We start from the raw sequence: 21831 nt of genomic DNA, 5'->3' as shown, positions 1-21831 counted from the left end.
ACTTGTCTTTTACTAGCACTAGTTTCACTGAAACTACTATTTCTGGGGGGAAGGAAATAACGTTACTTACTTGCAATGACTGTGATATGTGGTTGTCTTACCTACCTTAGTTAAATGCAACCACTGTAAAGTCGCTCTGGATAAAAGCGTCTGCTAAATGGCCAAAATGTAAAATACTTCCAAACATTTTATGTGAACCTAAATTGAACAGGCCATGTGATATTCGTGACCCGGAAAAGAAACAATGAGATACTTTGAACTCTGACCCCGCCCACCGTGTACGTGGAGCAAAACAATTACTCATATGCTGCTCGTTTTCTCTTCTGTCCTTAGTCGTGCAAGAATTTTTGAGAAATAGGTACTGACCGGTGGTATATTATTTAACAAACTATATGGGAAAGCTGATGTTGTCTTTAGAAGTCATGTTTTCTACATTCGCTTGACAGCCAATGATAGCACTCCAGGTAACGTTAGCTAGCTAACTAATGTCGCTAGCAAGCTAGCTAGGTAACCCATTAAAAAACACAGGTAAATTGTCCAACTGCATAAGCTAGAAATGTAAATAACTTTTGAAATGAAAACTAGCTAGCAAGCATTATCATTGTCTTGCATTTACGAATCCCGGCAGTGGTTGTGTGTGACATTTAGCTAGCTAGTTGATTAACTAAACCGATGGCTCCTATGGGAATCCGTCTATCGCCACTTGGAGTGGCCGTGTTTTGCTTATTGGGACTCGGCGTGATCTACCACCTATATGCCGGAGTTATATCCAACCGCATAGCTGCTTTCACGTCGAAGAGAACAGTGAATCTCCGCGACCTGCTCGCACTGTCAGTGGAGGCTGCAGTCCAGGGCGGTCGGGAGGTGAAGAGGGTCAGAGAAGAGGACAAGTTAGAAGAGAAGACCAAGGGGAAAACGAAGGAAGGGGCGAGTGAAAAGCTCACTCAGGGGGACTTAAACTCTCACAGAAAGATGTATTATCTTATCAAGAACACTTATCCATATGTACAGGTAAAGAGGAAATTATATTTATGTTTATCAGTACATGAGTAGATGGAAAAGGGGGGTACCTAGTCAGTTGTACAACTGAATGCATTCAACTGAAATGTGTCTTCCATTTAACCCAAGCCCTCTGATTCGGGGGGCTGCCTTAATCGACATCCACGTCATCAGGCTCACACTTAGCTGTGTACCACATTGTTTATTTATACCCTTTACAGATAGACTTAACGGTATGTTGCCTGTAAAAATATATATATACACATAATTTAAAAAAAAACACATCTGTCAATGTTTTTTAGTGCCCAATTCACACAGACCAATTTTTGACCACATTCTTACGGGGATAAGCCTTGTATATCTCCCTTGCATGGTTAGGAGCTTGAGTCGACGTGGGCCGATTAGGCTGGGCATCTATTTGAATAGATCCATTGAATATACACTATCACAAAGAAGTCCATTCTTAATTATTTTTAGACAGGTCCTCAGAAACATAAGAATAATACAATTTATATTCTAAATAATAGAATGTCATATTTTGAGTTGAGTAATGTTACTGGTCTGTGCAGCCTGTATGCTAAATTAAATTGTATTGCTCCATACACAAATGTAGCAGTTATTGCGGGTGTAGTGAAATGATTGTGTTCCAAGCTCCACCAGTGCAGTAATATCTTGCAATACACACCCTTCTAAAAGTAAAAGAATGGAATTTAGAAATATTAGGGTGAGCAATATTTGAGTCTGGAGTATGTGTGTGTGTGTGATGGGTGGATAAACATGAACAGTATGTGGATATAATATGTAGTATATCTGAAGAATGCATAGAATAGTATATGTACAGCAATAGTTGAATAGGATGGCCTTGACTAGAATACAGTTTATACATATGAAACGGGTAAAACCGGACGTAAACATAAGTCACCAGCGTTCCGTTATTAAAGTGATCAGTGTTCCATGTCTATAGGGCAGCAGCCTCTAAGGTGCAGAGTTGAGTAACCGGGTGGTAGCCGGCTAGTGACTGTGACTAAGTTCAGGGTAGGGTACTGGGTGGAGGCTGGCTAATGATGGCTATTTCAGTCTGATGACCTTGAGATCAGTGAATCGGTCCCAACTTTTTTCTTCAGTGAACATTTTTATTTGTATTTCATTTTTAATTTAACTAGGCAACTCAGTTAAGAACGAATTCTTATTTACAATGACGGCCAAACTCGGACGACACTGGCCCAATTGTGCGCCGCCCTATGGGACTCCCAATCACGGCCGGATGTGATGCAGCCTGCATATGTCACTAAATACTCCAAAAGTCATCCGATTGTTGTAATACATTTGAAGCAAAATTTCTACAGCTAACATTTCTACAGCCTAATTGTAGCCAAACCAATGTGCAAACGGAGATTCAGTGGGGGGAAAAACATTGACAATTGATTGATTTATCAAAACGAGTCCCCACACTTGTCTCAAAGCAGCGCGAAAGGTGCTGTAATAGTTGAACACGTGGGCAGGCAATTGCTTCAAATGTGTTATAACAATTGGATGACTGGGAGTTTAGTAAGCAACAATTTGATGCCTTCCATGGCATTAGCCTACTTTATTCCAATATTTGTATCATTCAGTAATATTTATTCCCACAGTCATTCTTTATAAATCCATCCAGCTGTGGTTAAGAAAACAATGCGTATGGTGGGCTATGCAAAGAGATGGGTGATGTGACATGCCTCGCAAAGTTAAGAACTAGCAGGAGGATAGTAGTAACGGGCGCTGCCTAGTAACCATCAAGAGCGTAGTGTGTGCCAATGCCTTCTTTGCATTACGGCTACATTTCATACTAAGCCGTAGGCAGAACTTAACTGCAATCATGATTAGGTCGTTTAGCAGCAATATAATTAGAGGCTTTGTTGCCGACAATACCTTTCATGTATAAAGAAAAGTCGGCAAAGAGTTGGTAGGATCCTTTGGGCGGCAGGTAGCCTAGTGGTTAGAGTGTTGGGCCAGTAACCGAAAGGTTGATGGATTGAATCCCAGAGCTGACAAGGTAAAAATCTGTCATTCTGCCCCTGAACAAGGCAGTTAACCCACTGTTCGCGGTAGGACGTCATTGTAAATAAGAATTTAAATAAATAGTAGATAAAGGTTAACTTTATTTAAGTTGGCGGAAAAACATATCGGTTTGAACGGTGACTTATTGTAGTTCCATTGTAGTTCCATTGTCTACGCCCCAGAGAGTTTGCAATGTAAAGCACACCCTTATTTGTCCTTGTATTGTTCAGTGTCAATCACCATAATAGGCATTGGTCTCTGTCATGCTAACATATCCACGTGTTCAACAGAACAGCCTTGGTCTTCATAGTATTGATAATATGTTTTACACGGTGATGTTTAAATGTGTTCTGTCCCTTTGTAGGTGAACTCTGAAGAGCATGATGAGACCAACAATGAGCTGGGGGTGTGGAACAGAGACATCCCTGCTGACATCCTAAAAAGCGTGGAGGGGGGCAGGGATGTGCCTGCTGACAGTATCACCATCTGGATTGACCCGCTGGACGCCACTCAGGAGTATACAGGTATGGTGTCATGTAGAAACCCACTATGGTCGGTGTTCTGAAGGGTCATGCCACCTCACCAATTCCCTAATTACCCTCTGGACACGCCCAACTCTTGCCAACTCACCGCGCCTGAACTGGCTCTGATAATCACCATTCCACTCCCTTCCTCACCTATATAAGCAGCTTGTTTTACCTTACTGTTTGGTGGCATGGGGCGGCCCAGGTCCTTATTCCTTTTCCTTTGTTATACGTGACCTGACTAAAAACCACAACATTCTAGAACAACCTCCTATCATAACTTGTATCTCAAACGTACCTACTGGCATTACAAGCCATCAAATCTTCATCATAACCAGAGCTTCAAACCTACCCTGAGATGGTCCACCCTAGGCCTTTTTCTTTCGTCGGCCAAACCCATAAACCTGCGCTGAAACCACACATGTATACACTGGTTTGGCCAATGCCGAACCTTCTCAAGGATTTGATTATCTATATTAATGTTCAGACTTATACTAAGCTTTCCCGCTAGATGCCATGTCAAAATGGAGCCCTACTGTAGATGTGCCAAAGCAATAGGAGGCCAACAGATGGGTTTACTTTCACCAGTCCCGTTATACCATGTCAGTGTTAGCCATTGTCAAGATAAGAAACACAGTGCCTTCAGAAAGTATTCACTCCCCTTGACTTTTTCCACATTTTATTGTTACAGCCTGAATTTAAAATTGATTAAATTGAGATTTTGTGTTACTGATCTACATGCAATACTCCATAACGTCAAAGTGTAATTGTGTTTTTAGAAGTGTTTACAAATTAATAAAACATGAACAACTTAAATGTCTTGAGTTAATAAGTATTCAACCCCTTTTTAATGGCAAGTCTAAATAAGTTCAGGAGTAAATATGTGCTTCACAAGTTGCATGGACTCACTCTGTAATAGTGTTTACCATGATTTTTAAATGACTACCCCTTCCCTGTAACCCACATACAATTATCTGTAAGGTCCCTCAGTCGAGCAGTGACTCTCAAGCAGAGTCAACCACAAAGTCCAGGGAGGTTTTCCGATGGTTCGCGAAGGGCACCTATTGGTAGATGGTTAAAAAAAAGAACCAGACATAGAATATCCCTTTGAGCATAGTGAAGTTATTAATTACACTTTGGATGGTGTATCAATACACCCAGTCACTACAAAGATACAGGCCTACTTCCTAACTTGGTTGCCGGAGAGGAGGAAACCGCTCATAGATTTCACCATGAGGCCAACTCTTTAAAACGAGAACTGAGGATGGATCAACAACATTAACATAGATCCAAAATACTAACCTAAATGACAGTGAAAAGAAGGAAGTCTGTACAGAATAAAACTATTCAAAAACATGCATCCTGTTTGAAATAAGTCACTAAAGTAATACTGTAAAGGAAATGTGGCAAAAAAGTGAACTTTTTGTCCTGAATACAAATGTTATGTTTGGGTTAGTCCAACACATCACGGAGTACCACTCTTCATATTTTCAAGTATGGTGGTGGCTGCATCATGTTATGTGTATGCTTGTCATTGTCAAGGACTATGGCGTTTTTGGGATAAAAATAAATGGAATAGAGTTAAGCACAGGCAAAATCCTAGAAAACCTGTTATCTGCATTCCAACAGACACAGGAAGACAAATTCACCTTTCAGCAGTACAGTAACCTAAAACATAAGGCCAAATATACACTGGAGTTACTTACCAACACAACATGGAATGTTCCTGAGTGGCCTAGTTAAAGTTTAAACTTAAATTGGCTTGAAAATCTATGGCAAGACTTCAAAATGAAAATGGCTGTCTAGCAATGATCAACAACCAATTTGTCAGAGCTTGACGAATTTAAAGAATAATCAGCAAACATTGTACAATCCAGGTGTGCAAAGCACTTAGAGCTGTAATCGCAACATGTATTGACTCAGAGGGTTGAATACTTATCTAATCAAGATACATTTACATTTTAGTCACGTAGCAGACACTCTTATCCAGCGCTACTTACAGTAGAGTGCATACATCTTCATACTTTCTTTCCATACTGGTCCCCCGTGGGAATCGAACCCACAACCCTGGAGTTGCAGGAGCCATGCTCTACCAACTGAGCCACACGGGATATATTCGTGTTTGTGTAGATCGTTGACAGAAAATGACAAATCTATTTTAATCCTACTTTGTAACACAACAAAATGTGGAAAAATTCTAGGGGTGTGAATACTTTCTGAAGGCACTGTACTTTAGGACAGATATATACTGTAGGACAAGATGAGGAAAAAATAAATAATAATAATAATACTATTTAGACACAGCTTAAGTTTGATCTCCACTCCTCTTTGTGTGGGTGATTTGAAATGAGACTGTGGGGGCTACCTATACTCAGCTACAGAGTAGTTGCCTTAGCAGTGTCCTGTTTCCTAAGCTGTATCCTGTTTCAATGAGCCCATTGTTTTCTTTCTCCTATTGACAGAGAACCTGCTCAAGTATGTCACGACCATGGTGTGTGTGGCCGTGGACGGGAAACCTGTCATAGGCGTGATCCACAAACCTTTCACAGGATACACAGGTGTGTTTTCTCACCGTCACCGATTGTATACAAGGTGTGTACGTGTGACGCTCCCTCAGTGGTTTAAAGCATGGGATTTTTTGGAGTAGGCAAAATGCTCACCATATTTTCTACACCAATCTAATGCTTTTAAATCTGTTAGGGGAGTGAACGAGTGCAAGCTTTGGAGAGAAGGGGGAGAGACATAATTGGGGCTCAGGACAGATCAACACTGTTCTCCTGTAAAATATACCAGTCAGTGTGACTGGTGACAGCTGGGGCTAAGTCACTCCTTTGAGAAGTCACCCTGGAGGGGAGCTCACGATAAGGTGGCTTCATTGGTGATTGTGAACGGCTGCACTGTGTCCATCGAATGGCGAGACGGTGGATGTGCGAACCCACTGTCAGGAGAGTGTGGGTTTGTGTTGACTTGCAGTGTCCAGTCCATGCCCAGAGAAAATGATTTCAATTCATCTTTCTTGTCACAGCCGAAATAAGTCATGGCCTAGCCTCTACCCACAGGCGTTTTCTTTCCTGACAGTTACATCTGTTTCTTGCATTCTATATTACATAACTGTAACCAGTCCTGTTGGTGTAGAACTAAAAGTCCATCTCCAGCTATTTAAAGCATATGTTCCTGTCCACAGCTTGGGCCTTGGTTGGTCATGGGTCTAACATGAAGCCTCGCACCACCTACAACGTGAACCCCCCCAAGGTCATCGTGTCCCGGTCGCACGCCGGGAAGGTGAAGGGTTTCATCGAGGAGGCCTTCGGCAACACTACAGTTATTCTCCCAGCAGGGGGTGCAGGTACGGCGCTGTGTGTAAGCGTTCACCCAAATGTATTCTCGTGGTAGTAGTCTATCGCCTATGATTGAATGCAACCTATGATTAGTCATTACGTAACATTTTGAGAGGCATACGTATTTCTGCGGATGTTAGTTTCAAGCAATGTTCCCTCTTAAGTTGTGCGCGGCCGCACACCTCCAGGACTGCCGCGTAGACGAAAGACATTGAACTTCACTGAGTTCACCCCATTAATTTGCACTATATAGATCAACGTTTTTTCTGTGAGCATATCGGCATTATATCAGCCCCTTTTCAATGCAACAAACCAAAAGAAATCTAACTTTGCAAGATTGAGTCTGTGATTTTGTTATAGGCATATCCGGAGTGCAACGGATTAGAATTCTATTGGCGGGGGGGGGGGGGGGGGGGGGGGGGGGGTAGCCCACGAGCGGTCTTTCAGTCACCTGTGATGGAATAAGCTTTTTAGATCACTTCATATCAGAGCGCAGAGCTGCGTGTGCACATCTGTTGATATTCTTTGCTAGTTAGTGAGTTATTAGCCCTGTTACAGATCAGTATAGGTCAGCAATGGGAGTTGCTGCTTCCTACAAGAGCACAGAACGTGTAGGCTACATTTCAAGCTGTCTTTTTGAAAAGCCAGTCAAGCTTTATTAAAGGCCTAGTGTTGTATTTTGAGACCGGCTTGAATATGCAAATAAGCCAGTAGGCAGAGGGGTAGCCTACATTGTCTAATTCTCTATATGGTAATAGTAATTGTATTTTGTAAAGGGGTTTCTTGCATCATGCAACACAGTACCATGCAATTTTGTCATCTATTTGGCCCATGGTGTTAGACCAAGTAAAACTTTTTTTTTTTTTTTAAATGAATGTAAAATTGGGTTTAAAAGTCTCATGCAATGTAGGCCTGCATTGAACACCACATATAGGCTACTGTAGGCTATATCATGTACATTTAAAATGTATTTCCATCCAAAAATGTTATCTGATTTGCTCAGTTGGTTTTGTTGGTTGGCCTACATTATGCTCAGATAGCCGCAATAGCCTATTGGCTAAAACTGTAAGGGTACAGCCTTAGTGTTCACTGTAAACGCGTGCCGGAAGTTGCACCAAATTCCACTCACAAGACCAAGAATTTGCTACTTACTTGCAAAAAGTTTGAGGGATCATTGGTTTCAAGTGTTATGTAATTTTGTAATAAAATTACTTCAGGTATGTAAACTCAGCAAGTAAAGAAACGTCCTCTCACTGTCAACTGCATTTAATTTCAGCAAACTTAACATGTGTAAATATTTGTATGAACATAAGATTCAACAACTGAGACATAAACTGAACAAGTTCCACAGACATGTGAATTACAAAAGTAACAGTCAGTATCTTGTGTGGCCACCAGCTGCATTAAGTACTGCAGTGCATCTCCTCCTCATGGACAGCACCAGATTTGCCAGTTCTTGCTGTGAGATGTTACCCCACTCTTCCACCAAGGCACCTGCAAGTTCCCGGATATTTCTGGGGGAATCACCCTCCGATCCAACAGGTCCCAGACATGCTCAATGGGATTGAGATCCGGGCTATCCGATGGCCATGGCAGAACACTGACATTCCTGTCTTGCAGCATATCACGCACAGAACAAGCAGTATGGCTGGTGGCATTGTCGTGCTGGAGGGTCATGTCAGGATGAGCCTGCAGGAAGGGTACCACATGAGGGAGGAGGATGACTTCCCTGCAACGCACAGCATTGAGACTGCCTGCAATGACAACAAGCTCAGTCTGATGATGCTGTGACACACCGACCCAGACCACGACAGACCCTCCACATTGATCCTGCTCCAGAGTACAGGCCTCGGTGTAACGCTCATTCCTTCGATGATGAAAGCAAATCTGACCATCACCCCATGTGAGACAAAACCGCGACTCGTCAGAGAAGAGCACTTTTTGCCAATTCTGTCTGGTCCAGCGACAGTGGGTTTGTTCCTGCAGGCGACGTTGTTGCCCGTGATGTCTGGTGAAGACCTGCCTTACAACAGGCCTACAAGCCCTCAGTCCAGCCTCTCTGCCTATTGCGGACAGTCTGAGCACTGATGGAGGGATTGTGCGTTCCTGGTGTAACTCAGGCAGTTGTTGCCATCCTGTACCTGTCCTGCAGGTGTGATGTTCGGATGTACCATTCCTGTGCAAGTGTTGTTATGTGGTCTGCCACTGCGAGGACGATCAGCTGTCCGTCCTGTCTCCTGTAGCGCTGTCTTAGGCGTCTCACAGTACGGACATGGCAATTTATTGCCCTGGCCATATCGGCAGTCCTCATGCCTCCTTGCAGCATGCCTAAGGCACGTTCACGCAGATGAGCAGGGACCCTGGGCATCTTTCTTTTGGTGTTTTTCAGAGTCAGTAGAAAGGCCTCTTTAGTGTCCTAAGTTTTCATAACTGTGACCTTAATTGCCTACCGTCTGTAAGCTGTTAGTGTCTTAACAACCGTTCCACAGGTGCATGTTCATTAATTGTTAATGGTTCATTGAACAACCATGGGAAACAGTGTTTAAACCCTTTTACAATGAAGATCTGTGAAGTTATTTAGATTTTTACGAATTATCTTTGAAAGACAGGGTCCTGAAAAAGGGCCGTGTCTTTTTTTGCTGAGTTTATATAGCTCATTATTACTATGGTTTGCAGTTATTGCTGTTGTATTTTCCATTGATCCCAGGCTATAAGGTGCTGGCTCTGCTGGACCCCCTTGATGAGGACATTGAGAAGGCTGACGTGTACATCCACGTCACCTTCATCAAGAAGTGGGACATCTGCGCCGGCAACGCCCTGCTCACGGCCCTGGGAGGTCACATGACTACGCTGAAGGGCGAGGAGATAGACTACTCGGGGGCCGCGGGCAACAGGGAGGGTCTGCTGGCCAGCATCAAGGTGGACCACCAAGACCTGGTGGCCAAACTGCCGGCATGGGACTCCTCAGACAAACACTGAGGATCTCACACACACACACACACATATACACATATATGCACAAACACACAGATATTCACTCACACACACAGATGATCAGAGACAAATGGACAAGATGACTATAAGCCTTGAAGACCTAACAAGCACAGATGACAGGACAACACGATCTGGGACAAGACAATAATGCAATATATTACAAAGCCCGCCAGTCTTTTTCAAACTCCTTTCACCATTTTTTTTATGTTTGTTATGCTAGATAGGTTAACCGTTTGAGGGGATAAATTGTTTAACTATAGCTTAAACACCTTACGTGATAGGGGCGGGGTTTTGGCTTCTGCAATGCGAATCGAGTTTGAATATTGGTATGGTAGTTTGAGTGAATCGTTCCTTTAAAAAAAATATATATATATTCTTTATTTTTCTAAGTAGTCCGCTTGATACAGTCCCAACGTGAAAATCCTACATCTTGGAAAACTTAACTGCTGACGTGCAAGACATTTTGGGATTGTACAGTGGACTAATGGAAAAAATACCAAAAGATTGTTTGAGTGGATTTGTCCTTTAATGCATGGTACTTCCTTCAGATTCACATTCATTTGATTGTTCTGTATGCATGTGAATGTACAGTACTTATTCTTTCATGAATATCGTCAGAGTTCACTTTGTATCGCAGCCTCCTTCGCCTCCACCTTTTGGTAAAAGTCTATACAGTGTGTTAAATCCATATGTGGCTTATTTAGTCAATGCATTTGTAAATAAGTCTACTCTACTAGCAACCATGCTTTTTTAGGTATGTTAAGTGGAAATACTTATTAGCTAAACATGCTAATTTAGCAACAATATATTGGAGATCTTTGGTAATGATACAGTGTGTTAAATCCATATGTGGCTTATTTAGTCAATGCATTTGTAAATAAGTCTACTCTACTAGCAACCATGCTTTTTTAGGTATGTTAAGTGGAAATACTTATTAGCTAAACATGCTAATTTAGCAACAATATATTGGAGATCTTTGGTAATGATTTAGATTGTCAACAGAACACCCCTACTGTATATTGACATTCAGAATAGACCATTCATACATGGATATCCCTTGGCTAACACTGTGAATACTAACTGTATTGTCCAACAGTGCTTTCTCAAAAGGACTATTTTTGTGCAGTATGTGCATATGTTGTGTGTCTGAACTGGATGTGATTGCTAAGCCTGTGCATATAGCTGTCATGTAGCTGTGTCTCTCAAACTCCCCTCTTGTGTTTTAAATTAAACGGTGGTGTGCATGACATCGGTGACTGGGTTATGACTACTTCATACGTGATCTAGATCATTTAATTTCTGTTTGACGTATGTTGCGCTGTTGAGAATTACAGGTTCAAAGCTGTCCCTGTCCATTAATTTAAACTGTTTCTATAAGCACTTGTCATGTTTTGAAAAGATAATGTATCTTTGAAGAGATTACAGCAAAATAAAGAAGCAGAATGCTCCAACCACGTCTTCCATAGTTCGAGTCGAAGTAAGGTGGAATCCTAAAACATCAAGTCTGTTCACTGTACATAACTCATGAAGGTAGATTCAAAAAGTCCAAAATACAGTACAACATGTATTGTTTTACCAGAAGAGGGAGACATTTGCATGGCCATTCTGTTCGTCGGGACGAAATTGGTTTATCCGAGTTCTCTTGAGTGTACTGGAGTCCATCTATTGTTTGACCCGATTTGTTGTCGGAGATTGAACTCTGTATTCAAGTAACAGGCGTCATCATGACCCGCTATAGGCACACAATGGCACGACGTACAACTTGTACGTTTGAAACGACGTCAGATCTTCAACATTATATCCACTATCAAAACAAATAACTATAGGCTGGGCAACACCTCCCACTGGAGAATTGATCTATCTACAGCACGTGTCAAACTCATTCCACGGAGGGCCCGAGTGTCTGTGGGTTTTTGCTCCACCCTTGTACTTGATTGATGAATTAAGGTCACTAATTAGTAAGGATCTCCCCTCATCTGGTTATCTAGGTTTTAATTGAAAGGAAAAAACTAAAACCTGCAGACACTCGGCCCTCTGTGGAATGAGTTTGACAGCCCTGATCTACAGCAATCCCGTTGGTCTCCCATCCAGGGTTTTAACTAAGCCCTGCTTAGCTTTGATACAGTATATGCCACTGTCTGACTATTGTCTGACTATTGAGAGATCTCCACTTAAAAACGAAATAGATTCATCGATGTCATTTGAAAGGGTAGGTTTAACAGAGAAAATGGAATGTAATCAGCTATTGTTTCAATTCACCTCAGGATTCAAAAAGTTGACAATGAAAGTAGACAATACATATAGGCCTAGGGTTTTAAGCTTTGGTTGATTTCAAATTTAATCTACAAGTTAAGAATTAGTTGGATTCACATCTCCATCTCAACCAAAAATCGAAGATAAAGAATAGGCCTTAAATCAAACTTTATATCAAGTGCATTTAAAGTTTGGTCTGATTCAATTTAGTCCTATTCTTTAACTTTCCTTTTTGGTTGAGATTAAGACGTAAATCCAACATATCAATTATTCATTTGTAGCCAAACTGGAATTTAACTCAGACTAAGTCAGTTGTACAGATGGAACTATCCAAGGAGAAGATAATCTCCTTTAAATGTTGATATTTGGTTGCTTTGTCAACCAAACACAATTCAATATTACTTTTGTAGTAGGGGGGAGTGGGGTATGTTGAGAATTTTTTTTTTTACATTCAGCATCACTACGTCAAGGGAGCCATTTTCAGTGTCAAGAACCCTAAGGTTCTTCAAAGAACTTTGAGGATCTTAGAAGAACCCTTGTTGAACCCCTACATTTTAGGGACGGGGCTCTGCTGAGAGTTTACCTTATATTTAGATTTTTTGATTCTCCTTTGCCACTTAAATCATAACACTGAGAACTAAAATATTGTGTTATTGTAAAAAAAAAAAATAACCTCAAAAGGTTCTTCAGATAACTTATAAGGGTTCCCCCACAGTTTCAATTTGAAGAGCCACTAAAGGATACTCCAGGAACCTTTTCTTTTTAGAGTGTAGAGACCCCAGCTGATATATAACATGTCTACTTTGGTTTAGATACAAGCATCATGAAACCTACAACACAAAACATTAATTTGACTTTGTGAGAATCTGCTTTTTGGACCTATCTAAAAAGAAAAGGTTCCTTGAGTATCCTTTATGGGTTCTTCAAATTGAAACTGTAGGGGATCCCTTATAAATTCTTCAAAGAACCCCTTTTAATGGATCCTCAAATAACCTTTCGAAGAACCTTTAGTTTTTGAACTACCACCCCCCCAGTTATTATTATTAATAATAATAATAATACGCATAACAACAATAACACAATATTTTAGTTCTCAGTGTTTATTATGATTTTAGTGGCAAAGCAGAATAAAACATCTAAATATGAGGTAAACTCCCAGCAGAGGCCCAAGTCCAATGGATTTATCCTCTGTTGTGTTGATGTTAATGTGTTGATGTTCTCCGTATCCACAGCCAGAATGATTTTGCAGTGCATGGTGATCGAACAGATTTCCTGTTATTTTCGTCAGAGGTGTAGGGAGGGTGAAGTATGAATCTCCCAAAATGTAATTATACAGATGATTAACAAAACGTGCACAAGACCGTATTCATACCTTGGTTTTTGTGGTAAATATGAATGAATAAAACTGTTTTGATAATGTTTTTCATACACATACCTTGTCCATAATGTAGAGGCCTATGGGATATTCATTGAAGAGGTAAGGGAGGAGGATGGTAAATGTGATCTGCATTACATACCAATACCAATTGACATACCTTTGTATGCCTCCTCGTCTGTATACCTGCAGACACAGACACAAAAGTGAGCAGTTCAGTCTTCTGCACCCAATACATCTTGCCTTCAACATATTCTTATAGCCTACATATTCTCACCCCTTTGTTGATTGATATCCATTGAATTGTGTCCATGTTCTATTTTAGAAAGATTTCCACAAATATGAAAAGATAGATGGTATCATCATAAAACAATATACATTTAGATCATACAAGGGACAAACCTTACCTTAAACTGAGGTGATCTTTACATTTTTCAGATAAGTGCCTTCACCTGCTGTCCTTTCAAATTAAAATCCAAATGTTTCAGTTGGGCAGTTAGGTTCCTGCAAGAACCTCCACCAACTAAGGAGATTCCTCGATGAACGCCACCTCTAATGGGGTTCTTGGAAGAACCTGTTGGGGGCCATTTTCAGTGCCGAGAACCCTAAGGTTCTTCAAAGAACTTTGAGCATCTTAGAAGAACCCTTGTTGAACCCCTAATTTTGAGAGTGTAACTTGCTTACCACTTTTCCCATGTGGTTTCTTCCTTCACACACTCCATTAATTATAATCTCTTCCAAAATATTTGGTCACATGATACATTTTCAGTATCGTTTCCTAGAAACAAGGGGTGGCTCAACAAACCTTTGGCTCAACTTACCCCACTCTCCTCCACAGTAAATACCCTGAAGTTAAGGAATGTAACAGTATTTTTTCAACCTTAAAATGAGCAATACATCCATGGCCACAATTTAAGGTTACTGTTACTATAAATGTCTTCTTATGTAATCATAGAGTGCAAGTTCAAGATAGCATGCTAATGTTGTAGGTCTGTGGAGGCAATTGCAACAATAATCTGTGCAGAATCTCGAACAGCATTGATCACTTGCACCATGTATATACTTTTAATGTAATCTCAACTGCAGTCCAGGTCATTTGGTTCTGCTATTAGATGAAACACAGTGATAACATATTTATGTTGTTGTATAAATAAACTAAATATCTGACATTGTATTCCCATTTTAACTTTTTGTGCCTTTAAATTGTTGAAAGCGCAGCGATAACACATTTAAGTGACAACTACACCACAATTCAGACATCGTTTTTACATTGGAATTTGATTGTGCTTTTAGATGTTTGAAAGCATTGTGAAAACACATTGGGAATTCAAAAAACTTTTGCCTGTCTTTTTCAGTGGTTAGGTTGTAATCTCATTGATCACAACGTCTCAACCAAATATTGCCCAACTGTCCACGTTGAAATGACGTGATGTGCCCAGTGTGTAACATTTTTCAATACTGTATTCTCTCATTTCAATTTACACATCAAACCCCAACCCACGCCCTCTTTAACCGGGCTCACTTTTAAGTGCAATTATTCTCTGCTTCCTCAATGGCTCTGGAATGAAAAAAGTGAATTAGTAACCACTGTGAGGACAGATTTTCCTATTAAAAATGAGCCCAAAAGTATGAATAGAGCGGATTTGCTTGGAATGGATTGACTGTGAATGTCAAAAGCACTGTGGTTTTCTTCCTGCTGTGTCTGAAGTTGAGCGAGAGTACTTCCTTTTAAGTGAATCAATTCCTTGAATTAAATTGCCTGGTCTTTCGTACCCTCTTTGCCCTGAAAGAGCAGCTTAGCTACTGTGTCTTTGTTCACATCGTGAACAAAAAAAAAGTGCATCAAACTTTCATCTCCCAAAACTTTCCGGTGGCGGTAAAAGGCTTCTTTCTACGTCGGTCTGCGTCTGTCTTTCTCTCTGTCCATCTCTGTCTCTCTTGTCTCTCTGTCGCTGCCTCTCTATCTCTCTCCCGTTCCCTCTCTCTCTGTCGAGAGTTACACCTTGTATCCTATGCTCTTTAATTCAAAGTTTCAGGGTTTCAATCCTGAACATATTTTTATAACCCTACGGCGAGAGACCACAGAACAATGGTCTGGTCTGGTGGAGCCATCGACTGGTCTCAGAGAGTGAATATCTGTTGCCTGGCAACAAAACACAGGTCACTTTGTCAGCTAATGCTTAAATCTATCCAATTTAGTGCTGAGAGCTCCTATAGATGTTTCAGTCATTGAACATGCACTGTTCTATCGCTGACATTTTGTTGTTGTCATTGATGTCAGCACATTGATGTATGCTTTCAGATATATTTTTATGGCTACTGAAATCATCCCTGACCACAAATTACTTTAGATTCTGGGAGTTTTTGTTGTAATTGCAGTCCATTTCGTTATCATTTCCCTCAATGAAATGGCAACATGCTGCGGAAATATGTATCTACTTAATCTAAGATGACTGAGTCCAATTCTATATCTCATCCACCTATCCAGAGGTACTTTAGTGTAAAAAAAGAAATAAAAAAGACCACAATTTATGTAAGATTATATACATTAGTGATGAGTAACACCTTGTGCTTCTGTCTTTCAGTAACAATAACAGTTCAAATGAATGTACATACAATCTAAACTGATCTCATATTGGGAGGGAATGTTTTTGTTTTCTGTGATTAAAAAATCAAGTCTCAGTTTTGCCCCAGGTGTGCATGGTGTTGTGACGGCGTTGGATTTGATGTATTAATCGTATCTTATTTACAGTGTTGGGGAGTAGTGAACTACATGTAGTTTAACTAGTAATTCAACTACATTTTGCAGTATTTTGGTGATAGTTGAATTAAATTCAGATGTTGGTGTTTTCAGTAGTTAATTACTTGTTAGCCATGTAGCGGTGTAGCTAACTACTGGAACTACAGACTACTTCTTTTTGCAAAAAGAGAATTCAATATGCGTGAAATAGGCAATTATTTCCTTTCTTTTTCGGCGTCAGACCTGCCTCATTCTCACTTGAAACATAGTTTTTGTGTTTAACAGCGTAAATTACACATTCAAATGTTCAAGTATGAAATACCCTCAAGTGTCTATCTGAAGAGGGAGTGCAATCAAAGAGTGAGGTCTTCTTGAGATGGAGAATCTGATGGATGAGGGGGGTGGAGGAGCTTTCTGTGGCCCAAGAAGGAGAGGGGCAACAGAGAACCTCCACTCTGCTACCCTGGCCCTGCTATTGGTTCCCTAAGGGCCAAGAGTCACCCTTCATTCCTCCATCAAGACCTTGTTGACCTGTTCATGCAAAGCTTGTGTGAATAAAATCACACATCAAGAGCACCTACTGTATGTGTTAACCAGACTCCAGACTTAGTCATCATCAAACCCACTGCTAGCTAGCCAACCGCTACCGACTAGCAGCGCTGTAGATACTAATACATTACAACGGAACGATTTGACTAGTGCAGTGTTAGCTACATAGCTGTCTTTGCTGTCTTTGTATCTAAGATAATTGTGTAGTTTAGAGTAATTATCGAGGTTAGCTAGCCAGCCGCGACGCAGTTGTCCGTTGTCCAGACTCCAGACTTAGTCATCATCAAACCCACTGCTAGCTAGCCAACCGCTACCGACTAGCAGCGCTGTAGATACTAATACATTACAACGGAACAATTTGACTAGTGCAGTGTTAGCTAGCTAGCTACATAGTTGTCTTTGTCATAGCTTGATAATTGTGTAGTTTAGTAATTATCGAGGTTAGCTAGCCAGCTATTTCCGTCCCCCGCGACGCCATTTTTCCAAAAGTAGCCAACTATTACCGACGAGCAGCACTGTAGAAACTAAATACATTACAAAGAAATGTCTTGATTAGTGTTATGTTAGCTAGCTACAAAGTTGCTTTTGTATCATGACAAGGTGTAGTACTGAAACTATCGAGGTTACCTAGCCAGCTACACATTCAAAGTCAACAACGCAGCCACTGCCAGCTAGCCTACTCCACCAGCCAGCAGTACTGTATCATTTTCGTCATTTTAGTCAATAAGATTTTTGCAACGTAAGCTTAACTTTCTGAACATTCGAGACGTGTAGTCCACTTGTCATTCCAATCTCCTTTGCATTAGCGTAGCCTCTTCTGTAGCTTGTCAACTATGTGTCTGTCTATCCCTGTTCTCTCCCCTCTGCACAGGCCATACAAACGCTTCACACCGCGTGGCCGCTGCCACTCTAACCTGGTGGTCCCAGCGCGCACGACCCACGTGGAGTTCCAGGTCTCTGGCAGCCTCTGGAACTGCCGGTCTGCGGCCAACAAGGCTGAGTTCATCTCAGCCTATGCTACCCTCCAGTCCCTAGACTTCCTGGCGCTGACGGAAACATGGATTACCACAGATAACACTGCTACTCCTACTGCTCTCTCCTCGTCTGCCCACGTGTTCTCGCATACCCCTAGAGCATCGAGCCAGCGGGGTGGTGGCACTGGAATCCTCATCTCTCCCAAGTGGACATTCTCTCTTTCTCCCCTGACCCATCTGTCTATCTCCTCATTTGAATTCCATGCTGTCACAATTACCAGCCCTTTCAAGCTTAACATCCTTATCATTTATCGCCCTCCAGGTTCCCTTGGAGAGTTCATCAATGAGCTTGACGCCTTGATAAGTTCCTTTCCTGAGGATGGCTCACCTCTCACAGTTCTGGGTGACTTTAACCTCCCCACGTCTACCTTTGACTCATTCCTCTATGCCTCCTTCTTTCCACTCCTCTCCTCGTTTGACCTCACCCTCTCACCTTCCCCCCCTACTCACAAGCCAGGCAATACGCTTGACCTCATCTTTACTAGATGCTGTTCTTCCACTAATCTCATTGCAACTCCCCTCCAAGTCTCCGACCACTACCTTGTATCCTTTTCCCTCTCGCTCTCATCCAACACTTCTCACTCTGCCCCTACTCGGATGGTATTGCGCCGTCCCAACCTTCGCTCTCTCTCTCCCGCTACTCTCTCCTCTTCCATCCTATCATCTCTTCCCTCTGCTCAAACCTTCTCCAACCTATCTCCTGATTCTGCCTCCTCAACCCTCCTCTCCTCCCTTTCTGCATCCTTTGATTTTCTCTGTCCCCTATCCTCCAGGCCGGCTCGGTCCTCCCCTCCTGCTCCGTGGCTCGACGACTCACTGCGAGCTCACAGAACAGGGCTCCGGGCAGCCAAGCGGAAATGGAGGAAAACTCACCTCCCTGCGGACCTGGCATCCTTTCACTCCCTCCTCTCTACATTCTCCTCTTCTGTCTCTGCTGCTAAAGCCACTTTCTACCACTCTAAATTCCAAGCATCTGCCTCTAACCCTAGGAAGCTCTTTGCTACCTTCTCCTCCCTCCTGAATCCTCCTCCCCCTCCCCCCCCTCTCTGCGGATGACTTCGTCACCCATTTTGAAAAGAAGGTTGACGATATCCGATCCTCGTTTGCTAAGTCAAACGACACCGCTGGTCCTGTTCATACTGCCCTACCCTGTGCTTTGACCTCTTTCTCCCCTCTCTCTCCAGATGAAATCTCGCGTCTTGTGACGGCCGGCCGCCCAACAACCTGCCCACTTGACCCTATCCCCTCCTCTCTTCTCAAGACCATTTCCGGAGACCTTCTCACCTCGCTCATCATCTCATCCTTGACCGCTGGCTACGTCCCTTCCGTCTTCAAGAGAGCGAGAGTTGCACCCCTTCTGAAAAAACCTACACTCGATCCCTCCGATGTCAACAACTACAGACCAGTATCCCTTCTTTCTTTTCTCTCCAAAACTCTTGAACGTGCCGTCCTTGGCCAGCTCTCCTGCTATCTCTCTCAGAATGACCTTCTTGATCCTAATCAGTCAGGTTTCAAGACTGGGCATTCAACTGAGACTGCTCTTCTCTGTGTCACGGAGGCTCTCCGCACTGCTAAAGCTAACTCTCTCTCCTCTGCTCTCATCCTTCTAGACCTATCTGCTGCCTTTGATACTGTGAACCATCAGATCCTCTTCTCCACCCTCTCCGAGTTGGGCATCTCCGGCGCGGCCCACGCTTGGATTGCGTCCTACCTGACAGGTCGCTCCTACCAGGTGGCGTGGCGAGAATCTGTCTCCGCACCACGCGCTCTCACCACTGGTGTCCCCCAGGGCTCTGTTCTAGGCCCTCTCCTATTCTCGCTATACACCAAGTCACTTGGCTCTCTCATATCCTCACATGGTCTCTCCTATCATTGCTATGCAGACGACACACAATTAATCTTCTCCTTTCCCCCTTCTGATAACCAGGCGGCGAATCGCATCTCTGCATGTCTGGCAGACATATCAGTGTGGATGACGGATCACCACCTCAAGCTGAACCTCGGCAAGACGGAGCTGCTCTTCCTCCCGGGGAAGGACTGCCCGTTCTATGATCTCGCCATCACGGTTGACAACTCCCTTGTGTCCTCCTCCCAGAGTGCTAAGAACCTTGGCTTGACCCTGGACAACACCCTGTCGTTCTCCACTAACATCAAGGCGGTGACCCGATCCTGTAGGTTCATGCTCTACAACATTCGCAGAGTACGACCCTGCCTCACACAGGAAGCGGCGCAGGTCCTAATCCAGGCACTTGTCATCTCCCGTCTGGACTACTGCAACTCGCTGTTGGCTGGGCTCCCTGCCTGTGCCATTAAACCTCTACAACTCATCCAGAACGCCGCAGCCCGTCTGGTGTTCAACCTTCCCAAGTTCTCTCACGTCACCCCGCTCCTCCGCTCTCTCCACTGGCTTCCAGTTGAAGCTCGCATCCGCTACAAGACCATGGTGCTTGCCTACGGAGCTGTGAGGGGAACGGCACCTCCGTACCTTCAGGCTCTGATCAGGCCCTACACCCAAACAAGGGCACTGCGTTCATCCACCTCTGGCCTGCTCGCCTCCCTACCTCTGAGGAAGCACAGTTCCAGCTCAGCCCAGTCAAAACTGTTCGCTGCCCTGGCACCCCAATGGTGGAACAAGCTCCCTCACGACGCCAGGACAGCGGAGTCAATCACCACCTTCCGGAGACACCTGAAACCCCACCTCTTTAAGGAATACCTGGGATAGGATAAAGTAATCCTTCTACCCCCCCCCCCCCCTTAAAAGATTTAGATGCACTATTGTAAAGTGGTTGTTCCACTGGATATCATAAGGTGAATGCACCAATTTGTAAGTCGCTCTGGATAAGAGCGTCTGCTAAATGACTTAAATGTAATGTAAATGTAACCTTTATGAACCTGTGTAACCTGCTTCTTCTCTTCGTTTCAGGGTATGTATGTGTTAACCTTTATGAACCTGTGTAACCTGCTTCTTCTCTTCGTTTCAGGGTATGTATGTGTTAACCTTTATGAACCCGTGTAACCTGTTTCTTCTCTTTGTTTCAGGGTATGTATGTGTTCTGTTGAATTGCTGGGATCCACATAAGCAACCTGATCAGTTATCCTCTCCAGTCAAAGTACAGTCAGGTCTATTTTTCAGTTCTTTGGTTGTATCCAACATTAGTCCTATCTGAGCAACATATTCGCAGAGCTTTGGGTGGGTGACTGTATTTGAAAGTGGAAATATCTTACTTAAGGGCTCTATTCAAAGTTCAGCTTTACAGCGGGATTGAAATTGAAAAGCAACGGTCCGTCTTTAGCGGAGACTGCATTCCCAGTAAATGCTGCAGATGTCGGCTCGATCGGAGTAACCTGTACATTTCTAACGCGGAATGTGTAACGCTTCAGCTTTACAGACTGAGTAGAGCCCCTACACTATTGCCTATTATCATACAATACAGTTCATTAGGACTACATTACAATACTGTCCCCATTCCAGGGCCTCGCGCAGTGAGGAGTGACACTGTCCTATCTGTCCGGTGATGTGCCCTTTAATACTACAGCACGGCAGCTTTTAAGTGCTGATATATTAACTGTGCTTAATTCAATTCTGCCCCGACCCAATAGTTGATGTCACCCTACATTTCCACATCATCACAGGCTTAGCAAAGGTGGAGGCCACCTGGATCGTGTCAAAACACACATTTTAATTTGCCTGGCTACACATTTGGAGATGATAATCCTACAGGTTACATAGCCGGTCCGTCACTTTATTGGCCTCTGACTCCAACTGGTAATTAACTTCCTCCTGTGCTGCTGTTTGCTCTTCATAGGGAGGAACCATAAAGAGATACTAGCAATGGGGGACAGGTCAACTCTTTGTTTTTCCATGGAGATGTGGGAGAGGAAGGGAAGATTCTGTCATCGTTTACGCCTGGAAATGTACACCATGCCCCTTCCTGGACCTACTACCTACTACCATACACCATCCTGCTCTAGAGGCCACAGCCAGAAA

General features: G+C 42.9%; 1 protein-coding gene across 1 annotated transcript; it reads left to right on the top strand.

The window, feature by feature from the left end:
- The first annotated feature begins 254 nt into the window (after positions 1-254).
- Positions 255-10255, top strand: bpnt2 (3'(2'), 5'-bisphosphate nucleotidase 2). The gene is made up of 5 exons (XM_029704539.1): positions 255-1011; positions 3401-3560; positions 6023-6118; positions 6745-6906; positions 9606-10255. Exons 1-5 carry the CDS (start codon positions 673-675, stop codon positions 9875-9877), a joined length of 1029 nt encoding a protein of 342 aa, XP_029560399.1. The 5' UTR covers positions 255-672; the 3' UTR covers positions 9878-10255.
- The last annotated feature ends 11576 nt before the right edge of the window (positions 10256-21831 follow it).

Source organism: Salmo trutta, chromosome 21 (assembly GCF_901001165.1).
Source record: "Salmo trutta chromosome 21, fSalTru1.1, whole genome shotgun sequence".
NCBI lineage: Eukaryota > Metazoa > Chordata > Actinopteri > Salmoniformes > Salmonidae > Salmo > Salmo trutta.
This window is presented reverse-complemented; position numbering and strand designations above follow the sequence as displayed.